The sequence below is a fragment of the Phragmites australis genome, chromosome 13 (assembly GCF_958298935.1).
Source record: "Phragmites australis chromosome 13, lpPhrAust1.1, whole genome shotgun sequence".
Lineage (NCBI taxonomy): Eukaryota > Viridiplantae > Streptophyta > Magnoliopsida > Poales > Poaceae > Phragmites > Phragmites australis.
The window spans coordinates 19,157,690-19,180,764 of record NC_084933.1 but is presented as its reverse complement, the minus strand read 5'-3'; the positions used below and the strand labels follow the sequence as shown (position 1 = coordinate 19,180,764).

At 46.0% G+C, this 23,075-nt stretch overlaps 3 protein-coding genes across 3 annotated transcripts; 2 read left to right on the top strand and 1 right to left on the bottom strand.

The window, feature by feature from the left end:
• The first annotated feature begins 64 nt into the window (after positions 1–64).
• Positions 65–7,566, top strand: LOC133889287 (short-chain dehydrogenase cctT). Its single transcript, XM_062329799.1, has 3 exons — positions 65–549; positions 1,511–1,670; positions 7,063–7,566. Exons 1-3 carry the CDS (start codon positions 192–194, stop codon positions 7,397–7,399), a joined length of 855 nt encoding a protein of 284 aa, XP_062185783.1. The 5' UTR covers positions 65–191; the 3' UTR covers positions 7,400–7,566.
• Positions 7,567–8,566: 1,000 nt separating this feature from the next.
• LOC133889288 (chlorophyll a-b binding protein CP24 10A, chloroplastic-like) lies at positions 8,567–9,838 on the top strand. The gene is made up of 2 exons (XM_062329801.1): positions 8,567–8,858; positions 8,959–9,838. The coding sequence occupies exons 1-2, from the start codon at positions 8,647–8,649 to the stop codon at positions 9,506–9,508; spliced, it is 762 nt and encodes a 253-aa protein (XP_062185785.1). The 5' UTR covers positions 8,567–8,646; the 3' UTR covers positions 9,509–9,838.
• A 9,950-nt stretch (positions 9,839–19,788) lies between these two features.
• On the bottom strand, positions 19,789–21,245 carry LOC133889233 (PLAT domain-containing protein 3-like). The gene is made up of 2 exons (XM_062329728.1): positions 20,746–21,245; positions 19,789–20,647 (listed from the first exon to the last, which is right to left on the bottom strand). The coding sequence occupies exons 1-2, from the start codon at positions 20,791–20,793 to the stop codon at positions 20,132–20,134; spliced, it is 564 nt and encodes a 187-aa protein (XP_062185712.1). The 5' UTR covers positions 20,794–21,245; the 3' UTR covers positions 19,789–20,131.
• Between the last annotated feature and the right edge of the window lie 1,830 nt (positions 21,246–23,075).

Sequence of the window (23,075 nt, the reverse complement as noted above, 5' to 3'; positions counted from 1 at the left end):
GCCAAGCAGTGACTACTTCTTCCGGCAAATCAAATCCGCAGAAAAAAGGTATCAAACGCGAGGCCATCAGCGACAGTTCGGCAATAAATACCACGCGCCGGCGCCGCGCTGCGCAGCCAGAGCCCAGAGCCAGCCAAGAAACGAGATCCCCCTCGCCTTCCACCGAGGAGCCAAGATTCCGCCCGGCGGCGATGGCGGCGCCCGGCGATGAGGGGGAGCGGGGGCGGCCGCCGGTGGTGCTGGTGACGGGGTGCTCGGAGGGCGGCATCGGGCACGCGATGGCGCGGGCGTTCGCGGCGGCCGGGTGCGCGGTCGTGGCCACGGCGCGGTCGCGCTCGTCCATGCGCGGGCTCGAGGGCGACCCACGGTTCCTGCTGCTGGAGCTCGATGTGCGGTCCGACGAGAGCGTGCGCGCCGCCATGACGGACGCCCTGCGGGAGCGCGGCCGCGTCGACGTGCTCGTCAACAACGCCGGGGTCCACCTCGTCGCGCCGCTCGCTGAGGTGCCCATAGAGTCCTTCCACCAGGTCTTCGACACCAATGTCTATGGTAGGGTAAAAAAATCGCTTCTTTTTGTTTTGCTTGTCGACGCTATATTGTATTGTTTGCTCGTATTTGGTGATTGCGATGTTCTCGAAGGAAGACAAGATTCTGGATCCTGGAATCCGAAATTAGGCCATTAAAGATTCATGGAGGATTAGAAAGGTTGGTTCTTGGATCTACCTAAGGCTTTGTACTGCAATGGAGGGAAAGATGCAGAGTTGGGGTGAACTATGCGAAAATTGTTTGTAGGAGCGGTTCTAATTTCTAGAAACAGTGAATTTTATCTCATCACCTGGGGAGCTGGACAGGGTGCTTGTTAGCAAGAGAATTGGTTAAGATTTAGGACATGGTCCAAGTATGTCTAGTTGTGTACGAGTATGATCCAGTATCAAGTCATGTCCAGTACAGGGCCCTCCTATGGGTTGATTTTTTATGATAAGGGAATTTGAGGTTCCATTGGAAGGACATTTTGCATCCAGTCAAGTCAGTGGTTCAAAGTAAAAACCCCTCAACACTAGCGATGGTTGTCCTAAGAAAACACTATCACAGTTTGAAGCGCAGCACAGTTACTACGGTTCAGTGGTAAATGGAGTAATAAAAATTGTCGTGGAGACCATGAGTGCTACTGCATCTCTTACTAAACCCTTGTGAACACGACCTCTTAGCTCTTTTTTTAAGTGTTTGGGGGGCAAAGCAGAGTTATTGCCAACAAATAGCTTTGCTTGTTTGCTACTATCTCTCATCAGAGTGGTCAAATGTTATCAAGCGAACTGCCTATATATATTCCAACTTTATGCTAGTTGACCTGCTGAAGTCTTAAAGAATCAATTATTGATCATTAACTTCTTCAGTTGATGTGTTTGGATGGTTCACCCTTTATTTTCTTTTCGAATACTGATGGTCTCAAATTCTTGTACAATATTGGTTTGCTATCAATATTAGTTTATCCTTTTTTTTTCACTTACAGGAGCAATGAGGTTGATTCAAGCTGTTATTCCTCATATGATAGAAAGAAGAAAAGGTACCATTGTGAATGTAGGAAGTATTGCCGCTTTGGCTCCTGGACCATGGGCCGGTGTGTATTCAGCGTCGAAAGCTGCTCTTCATGCATTGAGTGACTCATTAAGGTTTGTGTATCTAAGTACTTTCTATTTTCATATCGTGGTATTTTGTCATTGGTTTAAATTTTATGATTGGAAAGCATCAGAAAAGCTTTCAAGTGTGACTAATTGCTTTAAGGTCAGTAGGTTGTATACAGGCTTAAGAATTAGGATATTGCTTCTAAAACATACTATTTTAATTCGAAAATTCTGAATTTAACTATTGTGAAATACAGGATAGCAACATCCAGTAGTATTGAATATTGTGGTTAGTATTTTCTAATAGATGTCTTAGCGATTGCTTTATGTTGGGCTGTGTGTGTAAGGGCCTAGGCCCATTTAACATGTAAATATATATGTACCCATAGTCATGGAATGAGGTGCAAGAGAGATATTTTCCATTTCTACATGGTACCAGAGCCTTCTTGGGGAAACCGGAGGCAATTTTGGGTAATGCAGCAGCAGCGCACTTGTGCAGGAGTCGGCGGCGTGCAAGCCTAGCGGCGAGGTGGCAAAGGCGTACATGCACGCAAGTGTGAAGGTCAGCGGCGTGGAGGCTGGATCTGAGCACGCATGAAGAGGAGGCATCAGTTCGGGTAGCTGTGGCTAGAGCAGGTGCGTCGGGATTGGGTGCTGCGTGTGTGAGAGAGAGATTGAGGTTGGTGAGGTGCTAAGCAACAGTGGCAACCACACTATGGTGGTGTTTGGGTGCTACGCTCATGCGGATTTAGTAGCTGGTGGCTTGCTCTTGTGTCTCTGTGCTAGAGCAGGTCGGAGAAGGGAGCAGTTCAGAGGAAGTAAAGTGGACTTCCTTCATCGGTGGCTGTTCTCAGATCAGAACTGCGGTTGGAAGCTTGAGCAGGAGCTGTTGTATTGGTGCTGAGTACAGAGTGGTCTGTGGGCAGATGCAGACCACTATGATCCTATTGAGTTGCCACACTCTAATTGTGTGGTTTGGGTGAAAAGGTGGATAGAAAAGAAAAGAGTCCTTCAATTTTTGAGGGGCCTAAATTCGGAGTTTGAGGGAAGATGTGCCACTATGTTTCATCAGCCTACTTTCCCTAGCCTAAAGGAGGTCATAGCTGCTATGACGTAGGAGGAGTCGAGGCTAAAGGTGACGAGGGAAAATGCTTCACCTCCATCTCGTCCTGCCTTTGCAGCAACAAGGATTAAAGAGACTAGGGAGTGTTTCAATTGTGGTGATAAGGGACACTTGATTCGTGATTGTCCTAAACCACTCAAGTTTAGTTGTGAGCGAGGAAGAGGCGGTGGCAGAAATACTATAAGAGGTGGTAGAGGCCGTGGAGGTAGAAGTGGCTACAAAGCCAATGCAATAGCCACAAAAGAGGAACTTTCTAATTCAGTTGAGGCTTCATCAATGAAATTTAAAGAGCGAAGACAGTTGAATGAAAAGATTGAAAGCTCTAGAGATAAAGATCAAGAGGCTCACAGTGGTGGCTTCATCAACTTCGCCTACATGGATGAAGGTACTTAAGCCTATGCATCCATACCCACATAAATATCACAATTAAATTGGATTTTAGACTCAGGGGCTTCAAGGCATGTCATAGGCACATCAAGTGAGTTTATGTCGTATACACAATATCCCCAAACACATAAAGAAATTATACAAACAGCTGATGGCACACCGCAACCCATTAGAGGTGCTGGTACGGTACAATGCACTCCATCTATTAAATTATCATCAGTTTTGCATGTGCCAACATTTCCTGTCAATCTTGTTTCATTAAGTGCCCTAGTTGATTAGCTGGATTGTCTGTTTGTATTTGATCGGGGAAATTGTTTAATTTAGGAGACGAATAGGGAGAAGTCTTGTGAGTGCAACCAGGCGTAGCGGGTTGTGGTACATGGATCGTGAAAAAGTAAATGATGCATTATGTATTGTAGTAGCGGCAACAATGGGAGAGAAGGAAGCTACTGTGATGCTTTTGCATTGTAGATCGGGGCATCTTACTTTTGATGAAATATGCAAAGCCTTTCCTGATGTAATATGTGGGGTGGATAAGAACAAACTATTTTGTAATGCATGTGAGTTTGCAAAACACACAAGGACATCTTATGTGAATAGGGGCATCAAGAGTGTGTCCCCTTTTGTGCTAATACACTCAGATGTTTGGACATGTCCAGTGATTTCTATTAGCAAAATGAAGTACTTTGTTACCTTTATTGATTGTTTTTCACGGATGACATGGATACATCTTATGAATCATAAAGATGAGGTGTTGAAATGCTTCCAAGATTTGTGTGCCTTTGTGAAAAACCAATTCAATACTTAGGTCCAAATGATAAGAACATATAATGGGACTGAGTATGTGAACAAGGAATTTGGTGTGTTTCTATCAGCAAATGGTATATTGCACCAGACTTCATGTCCAGGCACACCTCCACAAAATGGTGTGGCCGAAAGAAAAAATAGTCATATTTTGGAGGTTACTCGTTCACTAATGTTTACCATGAATGTGCCCAAGTTTTTATGCAGTGAAGCTATTTTGACAGGTACATACCTCATTAACCGTACTCCATCGAGGGTACTTGGGATGAAGCCCCCCTATGAGATGTTGCTAGGTAAGAATAAATTTGTGGTTCCACTTAAAGTTTTTGGATGTACATGCTTTGTGAGGGATCATAGACCTTCAGTGGGGAAGTTAGATCCGTGTGCCGTAAAGTGCATCTTTGTGGGGTATTCTTCGGGGCAGAAGGGATACAAGTGCTGGTGTCCTAGTGAGCGACGCTTATTTATAAGCATGGATGTAACTTTTAGGGAGTCAGTGCCCTATTATGGAGAGAAGATTGATCTAAGTTTTATGTTTGAATCTGATTCGGCAAGTACAAATGTGGTTAGTCGAGAGGATGAGTACAATGATGTGATTAGTAGTTTGATTGAGCAACTACTAAGGAGAATGGAAACGGTGATTAGTGGCTCAACGTCACTAAGAATGGAGGTGGTGACTGGTGGCTTGACTCCAACTCCTTGTCATGAGAATAGCTCTATAGGTGAGGAGCAGCGAGACAAAGGAACCTTGAAAGTGAATACAAGAAGGAAGTTTAGATCTCAAGCAGAGGCTCTAACAATGACTCCATCATTGACCTCTAAACAAGGTTTACCAGTCCCGACAGAGATTGTTGATGTGCCATCAACCTCTGAAATTGAGGTTGAGAATGACTCCTCTGATGATCTTCCCATTGCATTACGGAAAGGTGCACGAGCTAAGGCCAGAGTGCCTCCACCAAGGTTTGGGTTTGAGTATGACATTAGTAATTATATTTCTTATGCATCACTATCCTTGCATATAGAGCATTTGTTGTATCATTATAATCCGTAGAAATTCCCAAAGGCTGAAAAGAAGCAAAGCTAGACCCTAAGTGGCGTGAGGCCATGTTGGAGGAACTAAGCGTTCTTGAAAAGAACAAAACTTAGGAACTTGTAAAATTACCTGCTAGGAAGAAAGCTATCAGTTGCAAATGGGTTTTCATTGTGAAGAAAAATCCAAAAGGTAAGGTGGAAAAGTACAAAGCAAGACTTGTTGTAAGGGGATATAGTCAGACATATGGTATTAACTATGATGAGACATTCGCACCGGTGGCAAAGATGAGCATGGTAAAAACTTTGATCTCTTGCGAGTCTAACTTTGGTTGGCCCTTGCATCAATTGGATGTTAAGAATGATTTCTTACATGGAGATCTTCAGGAGGAAGTGTATATGGAGACTTCACCCGATTTTTCGAATCCTAAAATAGCTAGGAAAGTATATAGATTGAAAAAGCCCTTGTATGGGCTCAAATAGCCTCCACGAGCATGGTTTGACCGATTCAGACGTGCATTGTGTGGCATGGGCTATAAACAATGCAATGAGGACCATTCTATATTCTATCGACATTCGGGGCGTAAGATCACAATTTTGGCTATGTACATGGATGATATCATCATCACAGGTGATGATGAAGTGGAGATCAAATGTCTAAAGGAGAATCTCGGTAAGGAGTTTGAAGTGAAGGACCTAGGCCAGCTTAGGTACTTTCTTGGTATTAAGATTGCTCGATCTCAAAAAGGCATAGTTCTCTCACAAAGGAAGTATGTTCTAGACTTAATTTATGAGACTGACATGCTTGGGTGTCGGCCTGCATCAACATCTATTGATCAGAACAACAAACTATGTGCTGAATCAGGTGCTCCAGTGAACCGAGAGAGGTACCAGAGGCTTGTTGGGTGGCTTATCTATTTATGTCACACAAGACATAACATTTCTTACGCAATGAGTGTTGTGAACAGATATATGCATGATACCAGGAGTGGACATTTGGATGCGATTTATCGTATTCTATAATATTTAAATAGTACTCCTGAGAAAGGGCTTTGTTTTAGAAGCCATGGTCATTTGAACGTGGATGGTTATTGCGATGCTGATTAAGCTACTAGATCAACTTCTATCGACATTCGGCATGGGATTTGAACGTGGATGGTTATTGAGCTAGCTGATTGCGATGCTAATTTAGCTAGTAGATCAATTTCTATCAACTCCTGAGAAAGGGCTTTGTTTCAGAAGCCATGTTCATTTGAACGTGGATGGTTATTGCGATGCTGATTGATGGTAGGAGATCAACTTCGGCTATTGTGTTTTTGTTGGTGGGAATTTGGTGTCATGGAAGAGCAAGAAGCAATCGGTTGTATCTCGCTTAACTGCGGAAGCAGAGGATAGAACAATATCTCATATGGTGAGTGAGATGTTATGGGTAAGAAATCTCCTATCCGAGTTAAATGTGCTAAGAAAATGCTCCTTGTGAGTCTGGTGTGATAACAAATCAGCTATTAACATTGCAAACAATCCAGTTCAACATGATAGAAGGAAGCACGTGGAGATAGATTGCTTCTTTATTAAGGAGAAGTTCGATGATGGTATACTAGAATTGAGCTGTATAAACTCAGGTGGTCCAGTGGCAGATTGTTGAACTAAGAGTTAAAGAGTAAAAGTAGCATGTAGCAAGATGAGAATGATAGATATCTATCACCCGTTTTAGGTGGGGGGGTCTTGGGCTATGTGTGTGAGGGCCTGTCTAGGCCCATTTAACATGTCAATGTATATGTATCCATAGTCATGGAATGAGATGCAAGAGAGATATTTTCCAATTCTACACTTTATCACTACTCTTAAGTATAAAATTAGATTATCTGATGATGTGGCAGAATTTCTGTTCAACAGACAAGCTGTAAGACAATAAACTCAATAACACCGCATGCAACATTGTGGCACTATCCGCTGTATTATTCCATGTCATGTACTTATGTGGTTAGGACTTTTCAACTAGTGTACTTGATGGTTTGTCACTTCGGCGGTTTAGCCTCCGTATTTCTTCCTTTGATATTTGTCATCCTAAGTTGATAGAAAATTGCTTCACTGTAGGGTGGAACTAAGAAGCTTCGGCGTAAACGTCATGACTGTTGCCCCAGGGGGGACAAAGTCAAATCTCGGGAATTCCTCTGCAGCCAAGTATGATCAGATGCACGAGTGGAAGTACTACAAGAAATACGAGGCATCGCTTCGAGCCAGGACCGACGTTTCCCAGGGCCCCGGGTCTACTCCAGCGGAAGACCTTGCAAAGAGGGTGGTCGCATTGGTTTTAAAGAAGAATCCACCAGCTTGGTTCGCTTACGGCCAGTTCGCATCTATCCTAACCATGTTGTATTATGCACCACTGTGGTTTAGAGACTACTTTTACAGGCTGGTCATGAAATGCTAGTACCTGGAAGGGTAATGGTTGTACGGACCAAGAGATTGCTGCTCAGGCCCCAATTTTGTTCATCCTACTCCCAGGTTGTTACTACGTATATTTGTAACCGCATAATTACATACACGTCGATATGGACCGGTCTTTTCAAGTGAAAAGCTCTCCTGATTACTGTATCATCCTGATTACTGTATCATCCTGATTACTGTATCATGGTTGTGACATTGTGAACACGGGTTTTGTAGCTGCACAAGTAGCTGTTTTTTTTTATTGTTGTCTGTGGACATAAGCTTCCTTGCAAGTTGTGGCCCAAGGTCTGAAATAATTGTATCAAGGAATCATCAAATTCTGACATGGCTCTGATTGAACACTCAATTTGCTTGCACAATCCTCAAAATAAGAAGCAGCTTGCGCCATCGGAAGAAATAGTCATGGCACCATTGTGAACGAATTGTGAATCCCAAACTAAGTTTCCTGAGGCCCTCAGCATTCTCTGGACTAATTCCACCCTCGCACTATTTGACACTACACAATTCACTTTACCTTTTCATCTTCCTTATCTCAGTCAAACTCAACCGTAGTTGCACGGACTTCTCTTGTACAAAATGTCCCACAACATTGGTCAGTCCCCAGCTTGAATTTCTGTTGGTCGATTACATTCTTCCACGAAGTGCAAAAGATCTTTCTCACTCTCCCGTCACCAGTGTAAGACCCTGTTTGATCCCGTCACCAGAAAACTGAATCAAACAGTATTCTTCTAAAAATAATTTCTAAGCTGAAAAACTGTCATTATTATTAAAAGCTAAAAGTTGATTTAAAGGAGCTTTTTTACAGCTCTCCGGAGACGATGTTCTATAATATATTACAATATTATATGTTTTATCCGCATAAAAAATCAATTGAAAACAACTTTTTTCCATAAATAGCTATTCAACAACAGTTTTTAAAAATTATTCTTTAAAAAATCTTAACTCAATCAAACAAACCATGAAGCATAAGCAGGCCGACCCCACGTTCAAATCACGAGGGGGGCGCATGGAGTCCACGTGGCGTCCAGCGGCGTGGCAGAATCCGATGGCGCGCGCTCCCCATTGGCCGGCGCCCTATCCATCCTACCACGCCCGAGATTTCCCGCGCCCAAATCTTGTGGCTCACCCGCGCCGCGGCGCCACGATTAATATCTGACGTCCTGCTCGCTCGGACAGATCGCCAGCCACGTACTCTGCCAAGCCACGGGAAGGACCTCCTCGCACCAGGCCATGGCACTCGCGTCCACCTCCGCCACCGCGTCCGTGGCCGTGCTCAAGACTCCGTTCCTCGGGGCCAGGCGCGCGCTCGCAAATGCCGCCTCCGTCGCCGCCAAGCCCGCGCCCCGCCGCGCTCTCGTCCTCACCGCCGCCGCCAAGAAGTCCTGGATCCCCGCCTTCAAGAGCGACGCCGAGTTCATCAACCCCCCATGGCTCGACGGCTCGTAAGTCATTGCATTTCTCTCTATCTCTTCTTCCTTTGTTAGCTGACGATGGCCTATTGTTGCTGGGAGCCTGGAACTGATGGCGTGTGCATACATGCAGGCTCCCCGGTGACTTCGGGTTCGACCCGCTGGGCCTGGGCAAGGACCCGGCGTTCCTCAAGTGGTACAGGGAGGCGGAGCTGATCCACGGGCGGTGGGCGATGGCGGCGGTGCTGGGCATCTTCGTTGGGCAGGCGTGGAGCGGCATCCCGTGGTTCGAGGCCGGCGCCGACCCGAGCGCCATCGCGCCCTTCTCCTTCGGGTCCCTCCTCGGCACGCAGCTGCTGCTCATGGGGTGGGTGGAGTCGAAGCGGTGGGTGGACTTCTTCAACCCGGACTCGCAGTCCGTGGAGTGGGCCACCCCGTGGTCGCGCACCGCCGAAAACTTCTCCAACTTCACCGGCGACCAGGGTTACCCGGGCGGCAAGTTCTTCGACCCGCTCAGCCTCGGCGGCACCATCAAGGACGGCGTATACATCCCCGACGAGGAGAAGCTCGAGCGGCTCAAGCTGGCCGAGATCAAGCACGCGCGCCTCGCCATGCTCGCCATGCTCATCTTCTACTTCGAGGCCGGGCAGGGCAAGACGCCGCTCGGCGCGCTCGGGTTATGAGGGCAGCCACCACGACGGCCTCGGCGTCTGTACTTGTACTCATCGATCGAATAGACCGAGCTAGTTTTCGCTTGCACGCGTGGTATGGGACGGCTGCATGAGATTAGACGCATGCATGAATGGATTTTGCGTTGGATCGATTGGGTTGGAGGTCAGAGAAGCAGCAGCAATGTATCTGTGTTCGTGACTTCTTTCAGGTGGTGTGCGTGAATCAAATGGGGAATCAAGGAGTTCTTTTTTTTTTCCATCATGTATGTACCATGTAGTATATAGTCTGGATCGATTTGTGGAATTAATCAAGACAGGATGAGTGAGGACATTTGATTGGTCTGTCAGAACTCAGAACACTGCTTGCTCGATTGCATCAGCTGACAACCGCATTCCGGCTACTTCGTAACTACTCGAGCGACGCATCACCATGATAGTTTATTTGATCGCACTCAAGCCAAGAACATGTGCTGGGGAACTACCGAACTGGTGCTAGCTTGTTCGATCTGACAGCTGACAAGATGCTATGTTTCTCTGACACATTGTAGTTTGGAACGATCGAGTATCTTATCAGGAGCACGCATGGGCATGGCAACCAGCCTGAGCCTCTGCAACCACTACGCATACTTCAGAGCAGAGCTGTTGCATGTTCCATGTACCAGGGATAGGATTTCGGTTTAGAAAAAAAAATGTGAACCAGCCGGTATGGCCGAAATTCGGTGAATTTCGGAAATGTTCAGTCCGAAATTCTTTTAAAAAATTCGAAAATTTCAGTGAATTGATTGAAAATTCCAAAATTGACCAAAATCCATCCAAACCTAATACCGGTATAGCCAATATGTCTTTTTGGGGGGGGGGGGGGGTCGGATAAGACCGAAATTTGCATAAATTCAACTAATTTCGGCCGAATTTTTTAATGCGCATCACTCTCCATGCTCTTGCTTATCCTGCAACATATGACGAGCCTCACCTCACCATTGCACACTTCTAGTCAACTAGTATACACATGTTCATTATAGGAAGAGGCTTTGAGCTTTTTTACAGTCCTTGAGAGATACCATCAAATTATATCTTTAAAGGTACCGCAATTTAGTACATAATCCTCGTTATAGTTCTTAGTACCTCCCAAGAATGGTAAAATATCTCTTATAGAAAACAACTTAGTAGCTTGCTTATCGTTCTCCAGAATCAAATTAAAGTACTTGAGAAACTAATTAAACAGGCATAGATAATTAACATAACACAGAACCTAGATTTATCATGTTAACTGGCCAGTTAAACCACCACCCAAATTTAGTCATAAAACCCCCACTGCCAAATCGGACTGTTTGGGAAGTCACTCATGTCCACCACATCAGCCACGCTCAGCAAGCCGCCGAGCATATTCTATACGGTTGCACGGATGTTGATGCATTTTATGATTTTATCGTGCTTTTTTAGGTATATAGAGATGCACACTACTCACGTATACCATACAGCACACGCACACACACTGCGTGTTCACACACACTAGAAGGGAATAAGAGACTTGAGACCTCAATTACACAGAAAGACGCAATACCACTGAATACACGCGTGTGTAACTTACCTAGCCTAACTCGGTGCGGATGAGCACCTCCGTTGAGCGAAACTCGGATGCATTCGTTACTCACCTAACACCTTACCAAACCAGCTACGGCTCGTTCTCAAGTGCAAGTTAATAAGGTTGTTTGCCGCCCAGGCATGGCCCGGAAGGTATGAAAGGTGCTAGCTAAGGCTCCGATCTGTTTGCAGATTTTTCCTTTTTGCTAGCAGCTCTGTTTTTCCACTTACGAAGAGATACGTGTCGAGGTTTGAAGCCGACCAATTATTTTGGCCCAACAGTTTATTGCCCAAACCTGGCCCTGGTGGGCATCAGGTCGGGCCTATTTGTACTCCGATCTAATTCTATTTTGGAAGAGATGCCCAACTAGGCACAATGATACTAGGTTTTTTTTCTTCTCGAAATTGAATTAAAGGAATGCAAATTCCCAGACAACGTGTATTTTAAAGAAGATTATTGATATTTTGAACATATTACTAGCAAAGCTAACATATTGTGAAGGGAAAAAAATCAACACCAAGCTATTATGCACATCGGAAGGCAAGTGTGAGAAGTGTTGGAGAATTGAACTGTGTTTGTATTCATTGATAACACCGGTATATATAGAGTTTACAGGAGCAACAAAGCGCTAAGTACATGGTGCTTGAGATCCTACATGTACGGGCGACGTTGTGATCCATTGTCATGTTCCGAAACCGTAATCATATAATTAAGCATAATCATATTTCATAAGCATTATGTTTGATTTGGAGTAATTTTATTTCGGAGCATTAGAGCACTTGGTTTTAAGTCAATTGGATGAGAGAAAGAAATTCGGAATAGAAATGAAATGAATTCGCAGTTAAAACAGGTTTCTTTCTCTAGCATGTAGGGCTCATATGGGTGGTCAACTACTCCCTCTCTCCATTAGGCAGTAGCCTCACATGCTCACTCTCTCTCTCCCTCACTCCCACCCGAGCTCCCTTTCCTCTCCAACTGGCCAAGTCAAAGGAGCCCCTCCCTCTCTCAAGCACTCTCTCCTTCTCCCTAAAATCCCACCTCAAGAGAAGGAATTGAGGTATGCATGTGTTACTAATATGATCCTTAGCTTCTTAGCTCCTCATCCATCTAATTCATTTGCATTTTACCCAAGGATTCGAGCCATTCTTGACTCATTTTTGTGTTCTTGGTTGAAGCACGAGGAGCACCGGCATTCTTCCTCTTCCCGAGCTTTTCCACCTTCCCCCGATGGTCACCAACCTCGGTAATGCATCTTGGGTGAGTCTCCTAGGTTCTTATGGCAAGGATGCACGTTTTGGTTGGATAAATTTTGAGTTTGGAGTTCTTTATTCTTACGAGAGATTTTGAGGCTTTGGATGAGTTTAAGTCATGGAATCGAATTGTCGTGTTGGTAGATGAAGTTTAGAGTCCATAAACTAGTGCAAAATATTTTCTCTTTGGATCGAGGAAGCTCGCAAGTCAAATCGGTCATTTCTTCCCACGAAGAAATGCTCTCTGCAGCAACCCGAATAGTTCGGGTAGAACCCGGAGCTTCCGGGTAGCCCAGTGAAACCCCCATTGAATTGTCCTTGGAAATCGTTAAGGTTTAGGGTGTGTTTTAGGTCTAGAAACCTTTGTATAGTATGTATCCATGTCTATATAGGATAGATTCAACATGTGAGTCGAATTGGCTATGGAAAACCATCGAGAAGTTCAAGTCGGCCCAACCCGGTTGTTCAAGGTTCCACCCGGAGGTTCCAGGTTAAATCGAGAGATTTTAATCGAGCACCCTCGCTCAGAGCCTCACCCGAATTATCCGCCTAACCTGGAGGTTCCAGGTATAGCCCAGAGGTTCCAGGTTCATTCGATTTAGATTTAGCAAAGAAACCCCGTCCAGAGTTCCGAGTTTAACCGAAGTCTCCGGCCTCTTGTTGGTTTTCCGGTGTTGTTTAGATCGCATAGTTTATTATTCTTTTGCATATCTTGAACTCTTAATATGTTGTTATGCATATTGTAGCATATATTGTTGTACCTAATTCATGCTCATCATTGTATGTGTTCTTCTTTAGTAAACGAAGAACCAGAGCGTGACGCGAGCATGGGCGAAGGCGACGCCAATCTATCATAATTCTATGAGTGTTGCATGGGTAGCATTAGATAGTCATCGGAGCAGCAAGGCGAGCATCTAAGCATATTTCTCCCATTAATTAAGAGCATATGTGTCTAATAGGATAACATATGTTTTATGTATGTTTGCATGTTATCGAGTTGGTGTCGGATTTTGATATGGGTAGAATCTATATTGATGCATTACATCCCCTATATTGAGATATTAATGATCCATATTCTTGTAACTGGGGTTTAACTTGATGTTGTCTAATTCAAAGGTTAACCGAATTGCTTAGCCATGCTTAGGTTCTTCGGTAGAAGTCGAGCGGTGAAATGAATTCATCGTTCGCGAGCATAGACTTTAATTAATATCACAATGATAGCAATGTTGGGTTTATAATATTGGTTGGATGAGTAGTTAGGATGAGGCGAGATGTGAACAGTGTTAGGGGTGTTTTCTTTTGCCCCGATGTGGAGTTCCCTAGGGTAGGTCAGGAGAGGAACCCGGATGTCATAGACTGCTTGCATCGTTTATGTACTATTTGTTAGTGTCGTTGGCTTTAGCACTTTTTGTACTCACCACATGTCAATCTAATGGTAAGATAAGCCGAATATCATACGTTGTACTAATGCTTGACGTGTGTCCGTATAACGCATAAGAGAAAAAGAATAGGAGAAGCAAGGTGACGGGGAGCCGGATGTGTCCGAGACACGCTCGCGGTAACCCCCATGCCATAGGGGCATGTGCAATTGGGTAGTTATGGGTATGAGAAAGGTTGACATTAATACCTTTGGTGTGGACTTGTGTGGTCACATGAGTCTTATGGTCCTCAAGTCGTGTGGGTAAAGGATCATCCCGTATAGGATGTAAAAATATTTTAAAATGTCACGCTCTCAGTCATGAGCATGCTTTTGTCCATCTGCATTGGTCGTAGAGTTTCGAATTTGGGATGATGTGGTGGACATGTTGAGATGGTTCTATTCACACATATATACATTATAGTTTCAGTTGTATCTATGTTTATGTTGGTGGTTATGGTTTTGAATGATACTTTTGGTTATAGTATAGTTGTTCACATATTTATATCAAATTGCGCTTTGCATCAATTTACTTAACCATGTGGTCGCATTCTTGCTAACTTCCAAATGCATAATCCTTGGAGTCAAGTTGTCTATAAGTATCAATTATGGATTAAGTCTTGCAAGTACCTTCGTACTCACGTTGCTCTTTCAGGTGCTACCAACGAGAAGGAGTTGATCTTTGGCTACTTCACGCCTGCTAAGGGTGGTGACAGGCTTGAGTAGGCAACTACTCAAAGATCGTGCTTTTGTGATGGAGCCTAAGGACATATGGCTCCATCCTCCTTTTGTTGTTTATAGCTTTAGCTTCCGCTGCACAGTTTCTCTTTGTCTAAGGGTTGATTAGTTTTAGTATTCTCCTAGCTCTTTTGCTGTAAATTGTGAGAATTTGCAGATGCTTAAGAACTCATAATATAAACTTAATTACTCTCTTTATTAAGTTGTGTTGTGATGTTAAATATTGGTAAGGTATGTGTTCCGATCTTAGGTACAAAACACGTGTCGGGACTAACGGGATGATATTCTGGTTAATCATTGAAGTCATGATTGTGTAAATAATCGACTTAGTGATTAATTAGAATATTATTTAGATGGTTACTCACATCCATGCAATGCTGAGAAGACTGGGAGGTCAGGTCACAATGGTTGAGGAAGAACCGATCGTAGGAGACTGCTAACACCCCCCTCAGTTGTAACATGGTAGAACGTGAAGACTGTTATGGAAGTCGTTGAAGAGGACGGAGGGGAGTCCCTTGGTGAAGGTGTCAACGAATGGTGAAGATGAAGGCACATGAAGCACCTTGATGTCGCTGAGGGATTCTTTGTCACGAACGAAATGTAGGTAGATTTCGATATGCTTCATTCTCTGATGTTGTACTGGGTTAGAGGACATGTATGTGGCGCTGACATTGTCGCAAAAAATAATGGTGCACGAGACGGAGCTTGATGTAGTTCGCGCAACAGATTCTAGAGCCAACAGCATTCAGCGACGGTGTTGGCGACTGCGCGATACTCCACTTCGGCACTTGATCTTGAGATTGTTTGTTGGCACTTGGAAGACCATGATACTAGGTTGGCGCCAAGGGACACGCAGTAACCCGATGTCGAGCACCTGGTGTCCGGTTATCAAGCCTAGTTCGAGTCCAAATAAGCAGTGATTTCTCGAGATGAGGAGTGGAAGAGTTGTAACCCATGGTTGGGTGTCCCCTTGAGGTATCGAAGTATATGTTTGAGAAGCTGAAAGTGAGGTTCTCATGGTGCATGCATGAAGAGGCAAATATGCTGAATTGTGTGGGTTATATCCAGGCGAGTGAGAGTTAGATATGGAGAGCTCCGATAAGGGATCGGTATTCGGTGGCATTGGATACTGGGGAGCCGAGGAGGCCATAAATTTTATGTTTAGTGTCAATGGGTGTGGCACATGAGTTACAATTGGACATGTTGGCATGGCTTAGAGATTTGTGAAGTCTACAAACATGAGATGGGCATGAGGGATCAACAAACCCGGAGAGCTGATGGCAATATATGGTTTCTGGGAGATGGCCATGGAGAAAGGCGTTCTTCACATCCAATTGATGCATTGGCCAAGACTAGGACATGGAAAGGCTCGAGACAGTTCGGATCATGGCTGGTTTGATGACGGGGCTAAAGGTCTCGGCATAATCTATGCCAGGTTGCTGGGTGAAACTGCGGACAACCCAACGAGCTTTGTAGCGAGATAAGGAGTCGTCTATGTGAAAATTGTGGCAGTAGATCCACCTGCCCATGACAATATTTGTGCCGGGTGGAGGGGGAACCAATGTTTTGTTGGAGAGCAAGGCGTTGTATTTATCGGTCATGGCCTTGTGCCAATGGGGATCTTTGGGGGCACTACGGTAATTGGATGGTATGGGGGAGAGAGTGTCATAGGCAGAGAGATTGGATTGTTGTTTGGGTAGAAAGACGCTGGATTTGGCACGGGTTTGCATAGGATATGATGTAGGAGCTAGAGGTGGAGCTACGATTGCATATGAGGGCATTGTATTGGTGGGAGTGGCATGGGAGGTAGCTAGTGCGGGAGCTTGTGGTATTGTAGGGTGAGTGGGTGGGGAGTTCGGAGGTGCGCCATTATGAGCTGGACCCGGAGATGTCGGAGGACTCTATGGTGTGGGATTGGTGGAGATCAAATCTCCTGGATTGGATCCTGGAGCTGAGGCGAAGGCAGTTGGGTGCAGAGGTAGCAAATCCAAGGCTGATGTGGATGAATCTTTTAGTGCACTGGTGTGGTGTGGAGGCGCAGGAGAGAGTTACTGAGTAAAAGGAAATGTATATTCATCAAAAATAACATGTCTAAAGGTGATAATTTTATGAGTAGAGAGACATAAACAATGGTATCTTTTGTGCTCATCTGGATATCCAAGGAATACACATGGAGTAGACCGTGGAGTGAGTTTGTGGGTGTCAACTGAGGTTAGATTGGGATAATATAAGCACCCAAAGACGCAAAGATGTGAATAATTCAGGACCATGTGAAAGAGGTATTGGTAAAGGGTGGAAAAATGGAGTGGTGTGTATGGTCGGCGGTTAAGTAGGTAAGTGGCTGTGCGAAGAGCTTTAGCGTAGTATTTTGGGTGCATATGCACATGAATTAGCATGGTGCAAGCTATATCATTGAGGGATTGTAGAGCACACTCAGCTTTTCCATTTTGTGGGGAGGTATATGGACAGGAAAAATAAAACGTTGTCCCTCAAGAAGTAAGAAAGGAGCAAAGAGTATGATTGTCAAATTCCTAACCGTTATCACATTGTATACAATGAATAGGAAGGTGGAATTAGGTAAGAACATGCGCATAGAAATGTTGTAGGGTGGAGGTGGTCTCGGATTTGGCACAGAGAGGGAAAGTCCACACATAATGGGTGAAAAATTCCAACACAACAAGATAATATTTGTACCCAGAACAACTAACAATGGGTGAAGTCCATAAGTCGCAATGTATTAATTGAAAAGGAAAGTATGATATGGTTTGAGAAGATGTAAATGGTAGCCTTACATGTTGACCTAGCTGACAAGAATGACAGACATGCTTGTTCTTATTATTGCTAGATGAAATAACAAAAGGAAGGTGAGACACGGCATGCCATCCAGGGTGGCCAAGACGATAGTGCCAAAGGTCAACGGACGAAGGAAAAGCTGTGAGTGCTGCTGGAGAAGATTGTTGGATATTAGCGCTTAAAGGATAGAGTCTCCAAGCTATTGCACCTCAAAATTGTTGCTTTGGTGGTGAGATCCTTCACCGAGAAACCAAGAGGGTCAAATCAACGGAGCAAGAGTTGTCACAAGTGAATTTGCGTACAAAAATTAAATTTTTTATGAGTTGAGGAGTATGTAGAGTGTGGTGAAGAGAAAATGTGCTGTGGGGAAGGGGGGGGGGGTAAAAAGACGAGTTGTGCCAGAGCCAACAATAGGTAGGGTGGCGTCATTGCCAACAATAATCTGAGAGGAGGTAGGAGATGGGCGGAAGTAGGAGAGAATGTTACCATAGTCGTTGGTCATGTGCGATGTTGCTCCAGTATCCATAGACCATTCGACGGGATGTGTGGTTAGCCGAGGGATGCTCTGTGGAGGGCTTGGACCAAGCCATTGAAATCCTAGGAGGGAGTGGAATCGGCAGAAGGCTGGATAGGAGGCTGGTGGAGCATCGTATATGCTTGAGCCGGTGAGGGTGGCTGGGGGCGAGAGCCAAGGACGCCAGGTCCTGTGTTGTCGGTACATGGTGGACGCCAATAAGGACCGGCAGGCGGTCCCCAGAAGCCACTGAAGTAATACGGGGAGAGTGGTTGAGGCGGACCATAGCCACCGTTGGGTCCATCGCGACCACGTCCGCCATGGCTACGCCCGCGGCCACGACCATGGTTAGATGAAGAGCTGGAGTGATCGACACAAGATGTGGAGGAATCGGCGAAGGGCTAAATGGCGCCATTTGTGACAAGTGCGGAGTCAGGTGGTGGGGCGGAGGAGCTTGACTGAGATAGCTCTTCCATGGTGAGGTGATCACGGACTTGCTGAAATGTGGGGAAATTGAGTAGTGCGGGCAGAAGTTGGCGAAGAACCTGAAATTTCGGATTGAGTTGGTGGACAAGAGCTCGATCAGAGATGGGTTGATCGCAATCAGCAAGGGCAGTAGCAAGGGATTGGAGTTTATGACAGTAGGCGGTGATCGACATATCTCTCAGGCTAAGACCATAGAGTTCGGCCTCTAAATGCACGGCACGACTAGGCTTGTTGCCAAAAAAGATGTTTTGCGGATGAAGCCAGACGCCATATGCGTTAGCAGATTGTTGAAGAACAAGGTCAATGAGCTCTCAAAAATGGTGCCATAGATCCACATCAAGACGGTAAGTTCACTCGAACCCAGTCGTGATCGTCATGATGCGGGTCGTCGGTAGAGACATGGGATTGCAAGGCATACCAACTGAGAACGATGAGGAATAGAGTGCACCACCGATGATAGTTGTTGGCTTGGATATCTAAGGTAAAAGGGAGGAGTGATTGATGTTGATTGTGTGAATGGCTTGAGAAAGAGATTGAGGGGTAGTGGAGGAGGAGGAGGCAACAACTGTGGAGGCAGCTGCGGCGGTGCCGGAGCTCATAGTGTGGAACTAGATCTCCAGGATGGAGGCTGCTGGTACCATGAAAGTGTTGGAGAATTGAACCATGTTTGTATTCATTGATAACACCGGTATATATAGAGTTTACAGGAGCGGCAAAGCGCTGAGTACACGGTGATATGGTTTGAGATCCTACATGTACGGGCGACGTTGTGATCCATGCAATGCGGAGAAGACTGGGAGGCCAGGTCGCAATGGTTGAGGAAGAACCGGTCGTAGGAGACTGCTAACAAAGTGAGTTGATTATTAAAAAAAATTATTATACTATTCAAGTATGATAGTTTTACCAGTATCAAAAACCTCCTTGTAATAATGAAAAGATATCAACAAAACTAACTGAAACAAATTAAAGGTTTTATTCGAGCCCTGCTTTATTGAAAACAAAATGGAAAACAACAAAGTTTAGTAGCTGCAGGTACATCAGACTACACTCTAGCCTTAGGACAACCCAAGAGACCCCACTAGCCCTTTAGATAGATGAATCATTCATTTATGTTAAGATTTATATCGGAATGATAGATAAAAAAAATTTACTACCCTTTTAAATATATAAATCATTCATTTATGTCAAGATTTGTATTGGAGTGATAGATAAAAAAAATTATAAAGTAGATACAAGAAGTTGAAGTTGGAAGTGGCAATGGCCGGCCCCCATCAACCAGCCCCACCGCACCAGGTCCGGTACCGTGAAGTTGACGCCGTCGGCGCCCCGGAGCGTCACATCGATCACCGAGTTCGTCCCGGCTCCCGACATCGGCCCCGTCCGCATGTACATCGTATACACGCACTTGTCTCCGGCGATCTCGAGCCGACAGCCTGTGCCATGAATGGCGGCAAAACTGTATCGACAGTTAGGTCCTTGCAAGAGATCAACGGGGCACGATAGGGTACAAAGTGTAACAAACCAAAGGCCTCAAGGCCTTGTACAAATTTTGATTCCGCCGACAGAGCATTCACAGTACACACGGAGAAATCAACGCAAGTGACGCAGACCGTATCCGAAGGCAAGTGAAGTGATGCAGACGTACAACCAACTAGATTGGCCCCAGCCTCAGCCGAGTGCGTTCGAGAACACGCGACGCTGGTTTTATTTCCCAAGTATTACAACCTCCTCGTAAAAGAAAGGAGGCGCGGAATCGATCGCATATGGCGCAATCACATGAGTATCTCCACAAGACGGTAATACGATGGGATCACGCATACATAGTTACATCGTGGCACAGGCAGGATGCTTCGATTTACAGCGCGGTCACGGCGGCCGCCGGCGAGCGCTCCTGCTTGGCGGGGCAGTTGTTGACGACCGAGTACAGGCGGTAGGGCGAGGCGTCGGTGGCGAGCCACTGCTCCACGGTGAACAGCTGCTGCGCGCACCCGAGGTGCGGCCCCGTGGCCGTGACCTCGACGTAGTTGCAGTACCACCCGTGGTGCGCGCCGGCCCCGTCGGAGGTGACGTTCGCCCAGCACGGCGCCTGCGCCATGCAGGGCCCGCGGCCGCTGAAGATGTCGAGGTTGCCGCGCTCGTAGTAGTCGTGGCCGTCCCCCATCAGCCCGCCCCACCGCGCCAGGTCCGCGATCCGGACGCCCGTCCCGTCGGCGCCCAGTAGCGTCACCCCGATCGTCGAGTCCGTGCCGCCCTTCCAGATGGAGCCCGTCCGCACGTACACCGTGTACACGCACTTGTTCTTCGGTTCCGACGACGCGGCCAGGCCGCCGCCCACGTCCGTGACGACGGCCGCGCGCGAAGACGCGTACACCTAAGTAATCGAGCGCCACACATGGTGCGAGTCAAACGACTGCTGCGTACATGCAGATAGAGCCTAGCTAGTAGTGAATCTCTGACTGATGAGCTTACCGCGGCGGCAAAGAAGACGAGGAGAAGGCAGGGGGAGAGCTTCTTCATGGCCGGAGACCGGAGGCTTGGCAGCTTCGTCAATCGCAATGGAAGCTGAGAGGTTGGGGCAGTGACACTGACACGGTCACACGAGCGAGTGGTGGGGGTACTAAAGGCGCTTGGGGAAGGACCCACCGGACAGTAAACACCGGGGAGAAATTTGGAAGAGCTGGTTTCGATTGTGTGTGGCCAGGAGAATCCAAGGCCGCATATTCCTGTGGCTTCACTTTGCCGTGGCTTCCGTTGGAGTAGCAATCTCGAGAAGGCGCGCGCAACAATATGATCCCAAGTCCAAACACCGCAACAAACACTGGCGCGTGAACGTGAAACACGAGAGAGCCAGTAAAGTTCACGATCTCCTCGTGGCACTCGGGTTTCAGGCCGTGTCTGCTTCGCTGCCAGGCTGCCTGCGCGCCGGCGTGTTGGATCGAATTGAGCTCAAGCTCTCACGGTCACTGGTCGGCAAGGTGGGGGCGAGAGGTTTCGACACTATGTTTCTCTTCAGGCCAATCTTCGACATTATATTGGCCGGTTCATGACAGCAACGTCTGGTTAAACAGCACCGTACGTGCCCGGTCGCTAATGCCGGTCGTGTCGCGGGCAAAGCGTTTTCGGTGATCAGTGTGGGGTATGCAGCGATTTCGTACGTGTCCGGAGTAGTTGGCGAAGACGTCGACATTAGGTAGGACAGGACGTGTCAATAGATCGAGAGGAATTATTCGGGCTAAGAATGATGCATCCAGAAGCTAGGTCTAGGTGAGACAAGTAAAAGGAGGACGTGGCTAAACATAATTATAATAGTTGGGGGATAGATCAGTCTGAGGATAATAGTTGGTGGTCGTTATCAAAGGTCTTTCTAGAGTATTCGGTCTCTGGACTCGGTAGGAGGTCCTATCCTCAGAGGCTGCGAATTCATTCGGGCCACCTCTTCGGCTCGTACGCGGCCTTCTGAAGACTCGGAGCTACAACAAGTATTTATAGAGCCTTCGGCCTCCGAACTCAACAGAAGGCCTTATTCCCTGAGGCTGCGGACCCATTCGGGTCGTCCCTCCGGTGCCTACACGACTTCCCAAAGTCTAAAGGCGCGACCGGCCTCCGTCGCCGACCTGACGCAAGGTGACGGGCGATAAATGCCGGTGCAAATAGTGCTTATCTTGACACCCCAACACGATGCAAGTCGTCCTGACACCTCCGGCAGAGCAGCGCCAGACCGTAATTTGCAACCGGCTCACCCCTCAGGGGGCAAGCACCAAAATAGTTACCACAATAGATATTTATCTTCTATGTAGGGTAAAAGGTAGCTATTCAGGATAAGGTTCAGTAATTCAGTCAGATCCTAGATATTTGTACATCGTGATAACTTGTACACTAAGCTACATACTGCCTTATAAATAAGGGGTCGTGGTCATCTAGAAGAGAATGCCAAAAAATAAAGGACACGCTCAATACAGCATGGAGGAGCATAATCACAAAGTTTTCCTATGATACTCTCCCTAGCCCAGTCCATATTTTTATGATCAATACATTCATGGTGTTCCTTCCTTTCAAACTTCGTCTCCAAGCTTGAGTCTCCTCCTTAGAAGAAACTCTCGCCGTACTTGCTGGGGCAAGATGATCTCTTGATCCAATAATAGTGATATTATTATGTTTGATGAAGCTCAACTTGCCATCAAACCCATAAGCCATGTCTAGTATTGGTAAAGTCTAATGAGTGCCAAAATATATAAGTTATTTGTATTTATTCACCCACTTTGGTAGTTTTTGCAATATCATCATTGGTTATAGATGTCATTTTTTAGATCAGTTATAGATATCATTAACATGCTTAAATAATGTCTAAGTGATTAACCTCACATGTGCTCTTGACACTGAAGTTGAACTATGCTTTGGCTCATGAGGCAAACAAATTAGCACGGGATTTTAAACAAACCGTGATGACCTCTCTTTTCATCTAGTTAGTTTTAGCGAGACGAGCAAGTTATTATCAAAGCGAGCTTTAAGGAGCTGGCTCACTATCCACCCCATGTGTGTGTTGGGAGAGAGAGAGGATGGGGGTTGAGGGTAAATTGGAGGCACTTAACGTGTGATGGGTCACCTTCTTTGACTCCATAAAGCTCGCTTTGATAAGACCCTCCTCTACTGTTACTCCCATCTTGCTGACTTGCCTCCTCGTGTGGTTTCCGCATCTCCTGTAGCTAGCGAAACATTGATAATTAAGATAGTGTGAATAGACTTGACATGATTAGAACAACATGATCTATTAATGATCCCACAAATGCATTCGTGTAAAA

Excerpts from the sequence above, each read along its gene's own strand:
- LOC133889288 (XM_062329801.1), top strand. The coding sequence starts at position 8,647 with ATGGCACTCGCGTCCACCTCCGCCACCGCGTCCGTGGCCGTGCTCAAG. Across the intron at positions 8,859-8,958 it reads CCCCCATGGCTCGACGGCTC|GCTCCCCGGTGACTTCGGGT; the intron begins GTAAGTCATTGC and ends GCATACATGCAG.
- LOC133889287 (XM_062329799.1), top strand. The coding sequence starts at position 192 with ATGGCGGCGCCCGGCGATGAGGGGGAGCGGGGGCGGCCGCCGGTGGTG. Across the intron at positions 550-1,510 it reads CTTCGACACCAATGTCTATG|GAGCAATGAGGTTGATTCAA; the intron begins GTAGGGTAAAAA and ends TTTCACTTACAG. Across the intron at positions 1,671-7,062 it reads GCATTGAGTGACTCATTAAG|GGTGGAACTAAGAAGCTTCG; the intron begins GTTTGTGTATCT and ends GCTTCACTGTAG.
- LOC133889233 (XM_062329728.1), bottom strand. The coding sequence starts at position 20,793 with ATGAAGAAGCTCTCCCCCTGCCTTCTCCTCGTCTTCTTTGCCGCCGCG. Across the intron at positions 20,648-20,745 it reads TCGTCTTCTTTGCCGCCGCG|GTGTACGCGTCTTCGCGCGC; the intron begins GTAAGCTCATCA and ends TCGATTACTTAG.